Source organism: Electrona antarctica (assembly GCF_951216825.1).
Source record: "Electrona antarctica genome assembly, chromosome: 22".
Classification (NCBI taxonomy): domain Eukaryota; kingdom Metazoa; phylum Chordata; class Actinopteri; order Myctophiformes; family Myctophidae; genus Electrona; species Electrona antarctica.
This window is the reverse complement of record NC_136805.1, coordinates 5735120-5747654: the sequence shown is the minus strand read 5'-3', so window position 1 is coordinate 5747654 and position 12535 is coordinate 5735120. Positions and strand designations below refer to the sequence as shown.

General features: G+C 46.0%; 1 protein-coding gene across 2 annotated transcripts in view; it reads left to right on the top strand.

Moving 5' to 3' along the window:
- The window catches only part of LOC306915206 (uncharacterized protein), a 21916-nt gene extending 9616 nt beyond the window's left edge, over nucleotides 1-12300 (top strand). Inside the window, exons 3-11 of one of the 2 annotated variants that reach the window (XM_079492479.1) lie at nucleotides 3082-3293; nucleotides 4151-4297; nucleotides 5177-5344; nucleotides 5901-6098; nucleotides 6849-7031; nucleotides 8009-8209; nucleotides 9089-9301; nucleotides 11402-11599; nucleotides 12100-12298. In XM_079492479.1, the coding sequence (XP_079348605.1) occupies nucleotides 3085-3293; nucleotides 4151-4297; nucleotides 5177-5344; nucleotides 5901-6098; nucleotides 6849-7031; nucleotides 8009-8209; nucleotides 9089-9301; nucleotides 11402-11599; nucleotides 12100-12268 (1686 nt within the window). In that variant the 5' untranslated portion in view covers nucleotides 3082-3084 and the 3' untranslated portion in view covers nucleotides 12269-12298. Of the gene's footprint in view, nucleotides 1-3081; nucleotides 3294-4150; nucleotides 4298-5176; nucleotides 5345-5900; nucleotides 6099-6848; nucleotides 7032-8008; nucleotides 8210-9088; nucleotides 9302-11401; nucleotides 11600-12099 lie in introns of both variants that reach the window. The other variant, XM_079492480.1, reaches the window with a different exon arrangement.
- The last annotated feature ends 235 nt before the right edge of the window (nucleotides 12301-12535 follow it).

Sequence of the window (12535 nt, the reverse complement as noted above, 5' to 3'; positions counted from 1 at the left end):
TTAAGGCCTGTGCAGTAGGACAACTGCCCTATTTAAGGCCCATGCAATAGGACAACTGCCCTATTTAAGGCCCATGCAATAGGACAACTGCCCTATTTAAGGCCCGTGCAATAGGACAACTGCCCTATTTAAGGCCCATGCAATAGGACAACTGCCCTATTTAAGGCCCATGCAATAGGACAACTACCCTATTTAAGGCCCGTGCAATAGGACAACTGCCCTATTTAAGGCCCGTGCAGTAGGACAACTACCCTATTTAAGGCCCATGCAATAGGACAACTGCCCTATTTAAGGCCCATGCAATAGGACAACTGCCCTATTTAAGGCCCATGCAATAGGACAACTGCCCTATTTAAGGCCCATGCAATAGGACAACTACCCTATTTAAGGCCCATGCAATAGGACAACTGCCCTATTTAAGGCCCATGCAATAGGACAACTGCCCTATTTAAGGCCCATGCAATAGGACAACTGCCCTATTTAAGGCCCATGCAATAGGACAACTACCCTATTTAAGGCCCATGCAATAGGACAACTGCCCTATTTAAGGCCCATGCAATAGGACAACTGCCCTATTTAAGGCGGGTGCAATAGGACAACTGCCCTATTTAAGGCCCATGCAATAGGACAACTGCCCTATTTAAGGCCCGTACAATAGGACAACTGTCCTATTTAAGGCCCATGCAGTAGGACAACTGCCCTATTTAAGGCCCGTGCAGTAGGACAACTGCCCTATTTAAGGCCCGTGCAGTAGGACAACTGCCCTATTTAAGGCCCATGCAATAGGACAACTGCCCTATTTAAGGCCCATGCAATAGGACAACTGCCCTATTTAAGGCCCATGCAATAGGACAACTGTCCTATTTAAGGCCCATGCAGTAGGACAACTGCCCTATTTAAGGCCCGTGCAGTAGGACAACTGCCCTATTTAAGGCCCATGCAATAGGACAACTGTCCTATTTAAGGCCCGTGCAGTAGGACAACTGCCCTATTTAAGGCCCGTGCAGTAGGACAACTACCCTATTTAAGGCCCATGCAATAGGACAACTACCCTATTTAAGGCCCATGCAGTAGGACAACTACCCTATTTAAGGCCCATGCAATAGGACAACTGCCCTATTTAAGGCCCATGCAGTAGGACAACTACCCTATTTAAGGCCCATGCAATAGGACAACTACCCTATTTAAGGCCCGTGCAGTAGGACAACTGCCCTATTTAAGGCCCGTGCAATAGGACAACTGCCCTATTTAAGGCCCATGCAATAGGACAACTGCCCTATTTAAGGCCCATGCAATAGGACAACTGCCCTATTTAAGGCCCATGCAATAGGACAACTGCCCTATTTAAGGCCCATGCAGTAGGACAACTGCCCTATTTAAGGCCCATGCAGTAGGACAACTGCCCTATTTAAGGCCCATGCAATAGGACAACTGTCCTATTTAAGGCCCATGCAGTAGGACAACTGCCCTATTTAAGGCCCGTGCAGTAGGACAACTACCCTATTTAAGGCCCATGCAGTAGGACAACTGCCCTATTTAAGGCCCGTGCAGTAGGACAACTACCCTATTTAAGGCCCATGCAATAGGACAACTGCCCTATTTAAGGCCCATGCAGTAGGACAACTGCCCTATTTAAGGCCCATGCAGTAGGACAACTGCCCTATTTAAGGCCCATGCAATAGGACAACTGTCCTATTTAAGGCCCATGCAGTAGGACAACTGCCCTATTTAAGGCCCATGCAATAGGACAACTGTCCTATTTAAGGCCCATGCAGTAGGACAACTGCCCTATTTAAGGCCCATGCAATAGGACAACTGCCCTATTTAAGGCCCATGCAATAGGACAACTGCCCTATTTAAGGCCCATGCAATAGGACAACTGCCCTATTTAAGGCCCGTGCAGTAGGACAACTGCCCTATTTAAGGCCCATGCAATAGGACAACTACCCTATTTAAGGCGGGTGCAATAGGACAACTCCCCTATTTAAGGCCCATGCAATAGGACAACTGCCCTATTTAAGGCGGGTGCAATAGGACAACAGCCCTATTTAAGGCCCATGCAATAGGACAACTGCCCTATTTAAGGCCCGTGCAGTAGGACAACAGCCCTATTTAAGGCCCATGCAATAGGACAACTGCCCTATTTAAGGCGGGTGCAATAGGACAACTGCCCTATTTAAGGCCCATGCAATAGGACAACAGCCCTATTTAAGGCCCGTGCAGTAGGACAACTACCCTATTTAAGGCCCGTGCAGTAGGACAACTGCCCTATTTAAGGCCCATGCAATAGGACAACTACCCTATTTAAGGCCCATGCAATAGGACAACTGCCCTATTTAAGGCCCATGCAATAGGACAACTGCCCTATTTAAGGCCCATGCAATAGGACAACTACCCTATTTAAGGCCCATGCAATAGGACAACTGCCCTATTTAAGGCCCATGCAATAGGACAACTACCCTATTTAAGGCCCATGCAGTGGCTCATTGTCTTTCCAACGATACCACTTAGTATTATTGAAGGGGAGCAATAATCGACCAAAATACAGTTTTTTGGTAGGAGTTTAGTAATAATAGCATTACTATTTGATGCATTATGGGCAGTGGTGTAACTGTAAAGTAACTAATGTAAGTACATTTACTTAAGTACATTACTTAAGTACAATTTTGAGGTATTTTTTTACATTAGCCTACTTGAGTATTTCCAATTTCCAGTACTGTTACTTCGTAGACTTTGTAAACTCTGATTATCATTGCAAAACATGTACATTAACCACTTCAGCCCTGTATACATTTCGGCCATTTGAAAATAGCTGATCTACAAGGTCACAATGCGTCGCATCGCGATGCATGCTTGTAGATCTGTCATTTTCAAAATATATATATTTTTAATACATTTGAAATCAAATAGTACTTTTTACTTTTGGTACATTTTGATAGCAATACTTTTGTACTTTTACTCAAGTACATTTTTAATTGAGGACTTTATTGTAACAGAGTATTTCTACATTGTATAGTATTGATACTTTTAAGTACAAAACGTGACTACTTTCCCACTGACTCTGGGTGATTCTTTCCTCAGGGCATGCGGACCCTGGTGGGGGAGGGTACCCCGACCAGGGAGGGTGCGGTGACCAGCCAGGAGGAGGCTACGGACAGGGAGGGTGCGGTGACCAGCCAGGAGGAGGCTACGGACGCCCATCCTGCCCCACTCAGGACGGGCGGGGCAGACGGAGGCACAAACGCGGCCACAAGCATCGCGGTTGCCACAAGAAGGGACATGAAAGCCGTGGGGTAATTATTAAGGCCTTGAGGAATGCGTGTTCAGTGGGCAGAACACAGCCATCAAACACAAATGTTTGGTCAAACCATGTTGTGACTCCCATTGGAATTGCATTGTGTGGCGGCCGTTAAACACAGACAGCACACAGAACACGCGTTTGATATACACACTTCGGCCTCATACAGACATTTAAAACGAACATTCTGTGTTCCGTCTGTGTTTCATGGCCGCCTCAATGCTTTTCCAATGGAAGTCACGTGGTTTGGCCAAACACTTGTTTGATTTCCCCCCTCCCCCCATCAAACAAGTGTTTGGTCAAACCACGTGACTTCCAGCATTGGAAAAGCATTGAGGCGGCCATGAAACACAGACGGAACACAGAATGTTCGTTTTAAGTGTGTGTATGAGGCTGAAGTGTGTACTGTATGGTGGGGTCCATATCAAACGCGTGTTCTGTGTGCTGTCTGTGTTTAATGGCCGCGGTGGCGGTGGCTCAGGGGTAGAGTGCCTGGATGGTAACCGCAAGGTTGCCAGTTCAAACCCGGGCTCCCCCAGAGTTACTGTCGAAGTGTCCTTGAGCAAGACACTGAACCCCTAATTGCTCCCGATGTGCTAGTTGGTGCCTTGCATGGTTTCCGCTGCCATCGGTGTATGAATGGGTGAATGTAATGTAATGCACAATCTATGTAAAGCGCCTTGGATAAAGGCGCTATATAAATGCACCATTTACCATTTCAAACGTGTGTGTGTGTGTGTGTGTGTGTGTGTGTGTGTGTGTGTGTGTGTGTGTGTGTGTGTGTGTGTGTGTGTGTGTGTGTGTGTGTGTGTGTGTGTGTGTGTGTGTGTGTGTGTGTGTGCGTGCGTGCAGTCTTCCAGCAGTTCTTGCAGCAGTGACCGATCTGACTCGGAAGGCGAGGGCCACGGGCACCGTGGGCGTGGATCAGGGAGCAGGCATAGGCACAGACGCGGCCATAAGCATCGCAGTTGCCACAAGAAAAAACATGAAAGCCGTGGGGTAAGAGTCCCTTAACCCATTTTTGACCTGAGATCAGATTCTAAAAATGTCTTCTACATCCTGACAGTTTTCTGAAAAAGCTTATGTCAGTCGTTCTTCGATTTTTCAAAATTAGCAGAGCTACAAGCTCGTAGCGCGCCACTCGGTGGCACGCTATGAGCTTGTAGATCTGCTATTTTTCAATAGCTAAAGCATAACATAATGCTAACACCAAAAGGGGTTCCCGCCCAAAATGGGTTAATTCTTTATCAGCCCGGTCCACACGTACTATAGGCTGTGACAGTGTGGAGGTTTTTTTCTCCCTGGTAATAAAAACGTCTGGGTTTCCGAGGCTATAGTGTGGAGTTGACAAAAAATGTGTCCTAACGAGACAAAAGCAGTGCTTGGTGCCCCAGATACAAACACATCAGAGCGCCATTGGATGAAACAAGGAGATGAATCAGATGGAATGGAATAATGAAATACACTAATACAGTAACAGCATCCATAGAGTTATTAATCAATATTTGACAGTCCAATATCGCCCCAACATGGTCCTCTTAGGAACTGCATTTATTCTCCCCTCCCCTTTTGAGAAAATGTTGAATTACTAGGGCCCTATTTTTGCTGGTGCCTTAGCTAAGATGGAGTCTGAAGAGGTGCATTCCATAGTTTTGGAGCCAGAAGGGAGAAGAGTTTGGGACTTGCGTTAGTTGATTTGAGCACGTGGGAGGGTTTGTAGGGTTCGATGAGACTAGCAAGATATGGGGGTGTCATACCTTTGGTTGCTTTGAATGCCAGCATCAGAGTTTTGTACTCATGCGGGCAGCGACCGGGAGCATAGTAGGGAGTCATAGTTTCATTGACGAAATGAACAATGGTGTGTGTGTGTGTGTTCAGTCTTCCAGCAGTTCTTGCAGCAGCAGCTCCGACTACGACTCGGATGACGAAGGCCAAGGCCATGGCCATGGCCATGGGCATGGCCATGGGCACGGCGGGCACAAGCATCGGCACAAACACGGCCATAAGCATCGCAGTTGCCACAAGAAAGGAAAGGACAGCCATGGGGTAGGAGTCCCTTCTTTATCAGTCCATTCCACGCTATAGTCTGTGACAGTGTTGCCTGGTCTGCTTATTATAAGCGACTTTGGGCTTGTTTTTCTGTGAAGTTATTACTATTGGTAGTTGCGGGTTGCCTGTTTTGGGGGAGCTTGTTTCTAAAGTGTATAGTGCTTATTTGTGCTTGTTCCTATAATGTTGTTTAAACCTGCAGTGTTTCTCAAGCATTTTCATGTCAAGGACCCCCAAATTAATATGAATTTCCTCCTCCAATAAAAACAACATGTCGCAATGCGACGCGTCCAAACAAGCATAAAATTAAATCTCTTCTTTTTGGTCATCATGGCTTTATAGGTTTAATTTAGTTTTTATTTTGTTTTCGTCAGTGAACAAAAGGTAGTCGACCAACATTTTCCGCCATAGTTGTAGTCCACACAATTAACAAGTGTGTGTGTGTGTGTGTGTGTGTGTGTGTGTGTGTGTGTGTGTGTGTGTGTGTGTGTGTGTGTGTGTGTGTGTGTGTGTGTGTGTGTGTGTGTGTGTGTGTGTGTGTGTGTGTGTTCAGTATTCCAGCAGTTCTTGCACCAGTGACTCCGACTCTGACCCCGAAGACCAAGGCCATGGTCACGGGCATGGTCACGGTCACGGGCATGGTCATGGTCACGGTCACGGGCATGGCCATGGGCATGGTGGGCACAGGCATAGGCACAAACGCGGCCATAAGCATCGCCATTGCCACAAGAAAGGAAATGACAGCCATGGGGTAAGAGTCCCTTCATTATCAGTCCATTCCAAGCTAGTCTGTGACAAAGTCAAAGTCGTACGATTTGTCACACACGGTACCGCAGTGAAATTTGTTCTCTGCATTTGACCCATCTCTTGGAGCGGTGAGCCGCAGCGTGCGCCGCGCTCGGAAATCATTAGTTGATTTGACCCCCCAATCCAACCCTTGATGCTGAGTGCCAAGCAGGGAGGCATTGGGTCCCATTTTTACAGTCTTTGGTATGACCCGGCCGGGGATCGAACCTCCGACCTCCCAGTTTCAGCGTGGACACTCTAACCACAAGGCCACTGTTGCCTGGTCTGCTTATTATAAGTGACTTTGGGCTTGTTTTCCTGTGAAGTTGTTGTAATTATTACTATTGGTAGTTGCGGGTTGCCTTTTTTGGGGGGGAGCTTGTTTCTAAAGTGTAGTGCTTATTTGTGCTAGTTCCTATAATGTTGTTTAAACCTGCATTTTCATGTCAAGGACCTCCAAATTAATTGTATTTGTCTGCAAATTATAAAAAAAATATATGTTGTGGCCGTGTGTTTTTTGTTTTGTGTATCATATGACTTATAATCCTTCAATGAAAACATGTCGCAATGCGACGTGCGTCCAACCAAGCATGAAATGACCGTAGTCAGTAGTCGACCAACATTTTTCGTCATTGTTTTAGTCCACGAAATTAACAATGGTGTGTGTGTGTGTGCGTGTGTGTGTGTGTGTGTGTGTGTGTGTGTGTTCGTTCAGTATTCCAGCAGTTCTTGCACCAGTGACTCCGACTCTGACTCCGACGACCAAGGCCATGGACATGGGCATGGGCATGGGCATGGACACCATGGGCATGGTCACGGGCACGGCGGGCACAGGCATCGGCACAAACACGGCCATAAGCATCTCCATTGCCACAAGAAAGGAAAGGACAGCCATGGGGTAAGAGTCTCTTCTTTATCAGTTTTTTTTTGTGTGCAACAGCGAGTGCACGTGTTCCAAATGTAACACCACACCAGTTGCGCCGCTGTCTGTGAACACACCGACTGCCACGGACGGAGATCTCCGTCTTTTAACCCATTTAGACCTGAGATCAGATTCTAAAAAGGTCTTCTAAATCTTAACAGTTTTATGAAAAACCTATGTTTCAATGTCCGTGGTGCTCAACCTTTTTCATATCAAGAACCCCCAGAATTATCTGTATTTGGCCGCGGACCCCCATCTCAAAATATGTTGTTCCCGCCGCTTGTATCAGTGACCTTCTTTCGGTCATGACCCACACACTTCATGACCATAGGTGAGAGTATAAGAACGAAGATTGCTCGGTAGACGGAGAGCTTTGCCTTCTGGCTCAGCTCTCTTTTCATCACAACAGTGCAGTACAGCGGCTGTCTGCAATACCGCCGCAGTGCTCCGATTCTCTGGCTGATCTCCTTGTCCGCCCTCCCCTCAATCGTGAACAAGATCCCAAGATACTTAAACTCCTTCACTTTGGGTAATGGCTCATTCCCTATATTGGACTGCACAATCCATCGGATTTCGAAGCCCGATCTGGCCTCACACCGGGGATTTGTCGCTGAGGGCCAAAAAAGGTCAGCGACAGCATAATCGGGGGAAATATCTTGCAGCGTGTACTAGTAGCCTTTAGTTCTACAGGATCTCTTCTTTTTAGCCATCATGGCTTACGTTTTATTTCGTTTTTATTTTCGTCGGTGAAAAAAAAGGTAGTCGACCAACATTTTTCGTCATAGTTTTAGTCGACAAACTTAACAATGGTGTGTGTGTGTGTGTGTGTGTGTGTGTGTGTGTGTGTGTGTGTGTGTGTGTGTGTGTGTGTGTGTGTGTGTGTGTGTGTGTGTGTGTGTGTGTGTGTGTGTGTGTGTGTGTGTGTGTGTGTGTGTGTGTGTGTGTGTGTGTAGTATTCCAGCAGTTCTTGCACCAGTGACTCCGACTCCGATTCCGACGGCCATGGACATGGACATGGGCATGGACATGGGCACCGTGGGCGTGGCCGTGGGCACGGCCGTGGGCACGGACATGGGCATGGCGGGCACAGGCATCGGCACAAACACGGCCATAAGCATCTCCATTGCCACAAGAAAGGAAAGGACAGCCATGGGGTAAGAGTCTCTTCTTTATCAGTTTTTTTTGTGTGCAACAGCGAGTGCACGTGTTCCAAATGTAACACCACACCAGTTGCGCCGCTGTCTGTGAACACACCGACTGCCACGGACGGAGATCTCCGTCTTTTAACCCATTTAGACCTGAGATCAGATTCTAAAAAGGTCTTCTAAATCTTAACAGTTTTATGAAAAAGTTTTATGTTTCAATGTCCGTGGTGCTCAACCTTTTGGGTTGACCTCATATCAAGGACCCCCAGAATTATCTGTATTTGGCCGCGGACCCCCATCTCAAAATATGTTGTTCCCGCCGCTTGTATCAGCGACCTTCTTTCGGTCATGACCCACACACTTCATGACCATAGGTGAGAGTATAAGAACGAAGATTGCTCGGTAGACGGAGAGCTTTGCCTTCTGGCTCAGCTCTCTTTTCATCACAACAGTGCAGTACAGCGACTGTCTGCAATACCGCCGCAGTGCTCCGATTCTCTGGCTGATCTCCTTGTCCGCCCTCCCCTCAATCGTGAACAAGATCCCAAGATACTTAAACTCCTTCACTTTGGGTAATGGCTCATTCCCTATATTGGACTGCACAATCCATCGGATTTCGAAGCCCGATCTGGCCTCACACCGGGGATTTGTCGCTGAGGGCCAAAAAAGGTCAGCGACAGCATAATCGGGGCAAATATCTTGCAGCGTGTACTAGTAGCCTTTAGTTCTACAGGATCTCTTCTTTTTAGCCATCATGGCTTACGTTTTATTTCGTTTTTATTTTCATCGGTGAAAAAAAAGGTAGTCGACCAACATTTTTCGTCATAGTTTTAGTCGACAAACTTAACAATGGTGTGTGTGTGTGTGTGTGTGTGTGTGTGTGTTCAGTATTCCAGCAGTTCTTGCACCAGTGACTCCGACTCCGATTCCGACGGCCAAGGCCAAGGCCATGGACATGGGCATGGACATGGACATGGGCACCGTGGGCGTGGCCGAGGGCACGGCCGTGGGCACGGACATGGGCATGGTGGGCACAGGCATCGGCACAAACACGGCCACAAGCATCGCAATTGCCACAAGAAAGGAAAGGACAGCCATGGGGTAAGAGTCCCTTCTTTATTAGCCAGTTCCACCACACTAGTCTATGACAGGGTTGCCAGGTCTGCTTTATAGGCTCGTTGCGAAGTTGCTTGGTAGTTTATGGGTTGCGTTTTTGGGTCTTGTTTCTAAAGTGTTTATTTGGGCTTGCTTCCTAAATGTTGTAAGGACGGGTATACTCGGCCAATTAAATACATATGCGGGGTGCTCTAGGCGAGTATCTTTACGGCGATTAATATCGATATAAGAAAGAATGCCTCGCTATTTTCCATTTTTGGAAGTGCTCCGGTTGCTAGGTACGGTTGCTAGGGCCTCGCCTCGTTCAGTATTCCAGCAGTTCTTGCAGCAGTGACTCCGATTCTGAATCCGAAGAGTGTCTGATACCTTGCTATACTAGAGCGACATTATAAAGAAGACCACTGACCACATAGCTACGGCTTTCGCTGTCCAGCGTCAAGACCCTATAAGGAAAATCATTGAAGTTCATCTGTTGTGCCACACACACGCTTGTTCAAATAAAGGTGATCAACAAAATAACCAACACCTTTTGTCCTATAACAAGACAAAAGCAGTGATTGGCGCCCCAGATTCATGGGCTCAAACACGTCAGAGCATCAGATGAAACAAGGAATGGAATAATGATACAGTAATAGCATCCATTAATATTTGACAGTCCCATATCGCCCCCACGTGGTTCTTTTAGGAACTGGATTTATTATCCCCTTTTGAGTGAACTGATGTTTTACTTTGTTTGTTTGTTTCAGTGTTACTGTTGACAGAAAATATTGTCCTTTGAATATAATTATTAGTCAGTTATTAATAGGCTATTAGTCATATTTGTGTCATCTGAAATGTTTTACTTTCAGTCTAGTTTTAGTTGATTAAATATTACTAAATCTAGTTGATTTAGTAGGCCTAACTAGTTGACTAAATATTACTAAATCTAGTTGATTCTAGTTAATTTAGTAACTAGTTAACTAAAATGTATGTTGGCACTTGGCAGGCACCCCCGATTACATCGTAATTAGGGATGGAGCTCGATAACCGAAAAAACCCCAATAACAAGCTTATTGAGTACCCGTTATCAATAAGCTGTGGGGCTTATCAGGCCTGTTATCGAGCAGAGCGGCCGATGACGTCATGTTTAAAACATCAAGACAAGAGGCGATCAAGAAATAAATGTAATCATCCATGCTGGCACAAACATGTCGGTCTACAAGTGTATTGATGGATGCCAATTAACCAGCGCAGCCCGGGTAAACAACATTACGCTTTTAAAGTGACGGTGCACACACTAACCAGTTAACAGTTTCTTTAATATTATTTTATTGATAAAAAGGTCAATTGCCTTCCATCTGTTAGAAAATGCTGTATTTGAAGGCCCTAGTAGTAAAAGAAAATGCTCGACAGTGGGCCCGATAAGAACACGGCTCGATAAGCCTGATCGATAAGGTGGTCGTTATCAATAAGAATGATCGATCTGATCGATAAGGTGGTCGTTATCAATAAGAATGATCGATCTGATCGATAAGGTGGTCGTTATCAATAAGAATGATCGATCTCCATCCCTAGTTGTATGCACTTTTGGACAAAAAATAGCAGATCTACAACGTCGTATATGTTTTATACTCAGCCGATCTGAGCTTGTAGATCAGCTATTTTCCCACACACATAAAGTGACCTTCTACTACTGGATCTCTTCTTTTTAGTCATCATGGCTTAGGTTATATTTTATATTATATTATTATATTATATTTTTAATTCAGTTTTTGTCAGTGGAAAAAAAAGGTTGCCGACCACCATTTTCAGGGACGTACCATTTGGTTGCCCTATTTGTGTTGCCCCCCCCTAGCGACGAGAGTGCTGCTATTCCTCATCCAGATCGGCTATTTTCGCTGTTTGTGACTGAGGACGCAAACACACGGCCACTTAAATGTGTTATTTTGAGGGTCGGCGAGGAACTTTTTGGCACATTTTGTTCCCCCCCTCGGCGTGTTGCCCTACTCGCAGTGCGTATTGCGCATATAGGTAGCGACGCCACTGACCATTTTCCGCCACAAAATTAACAGTGGTGTGTGTGTGTGTGTGTGTGTGTGTGTTCAGTATTCCAGCAGTTCTTGCAGCAGTGACTCCGACTCCGATGACCAGGGTCACGGGCATGGTCATGGTCATGGCCACGGGCATGGTCATGGGCGTGGACATGGGCGTGGCCATGGTCACGGGCACGGAGGGAACAGGCATCGGCACAGAGGCGGCCATAAGCATCGCCATTGCCACAAGAAAGGAAAGGACAGCCATGGCGTAAGAGTCCCTTCTTTATTATCAGCCTGATTGACTCATAAAATGTGTGTTGGCAGCAGGCCTTGGTGGCACCCTGACCGTAATGCCTGACTTACTGGTGTGTCAGGCAGAAAATAGCTGATCTACAAGCTCAGATCGGCTTGCTTTGATCTTTTTAGTCATTATGGCATCATTAGTTAAAAAAGGTAGTTCATCAACATTTTTTGTCATAGTCTTAGTTGACGAAATTGACAACTGTGTGTGTGTGTGTGTGTGTGTGTGTGTGTGTGTGTGTGTGTGTGTGTGTGTGTGTGTGTGTGTGTGTGTGTGTGTGTGTGTGTGTGTGTGTGTGTGTGTGTGTGTGTGTGTGTGTGTGTGAGATTGTGTGTGTGTGTGTGTGTGTGTGTGTGTGTGTGTGTGTGTGTGTGTGTGTGTGTGTGTGTGTGTGTGTGTGTGTGTGTGTGTGTGTGTGTGTGTGTGTGTGTGTGTGTGTGTGTGTGTGTGTGTGTGTGTGTGTGCAGTCTTCCAGCAGTGCGTGCAGCAGTGACTCTGACTAGAACACACAACATGGGGTTCAACATAAGGCTCCAGGGTCCAGGACGGGCCTGTTGGAGGGTCTCCATCCGGCCTGCTGTGTCCTCAAAGGGACAACAACATGATGTTTTATTATTATTACAAAACATACATTAATCACTTTTTTAACATTACCAAAAATGAAATGGGGACATATTCTGGGTAATAGTGATTTTACTTTTGACACTTGTAGTTTTCTGACGATACTTAAATTACTCAATTAAACAAGCCATAGGCTTTCTTGGATAAATCCTTTTAGCAGACCTTGTATATCGTACAGTACTTTTCTGTGCTTGTCTATGCAAACTGTTAATAAAGTATTTCAATCAAAGCCATATAAGTACATTTTACTTGTACGTTTCTTCTTCATCAAATTAAATTCAT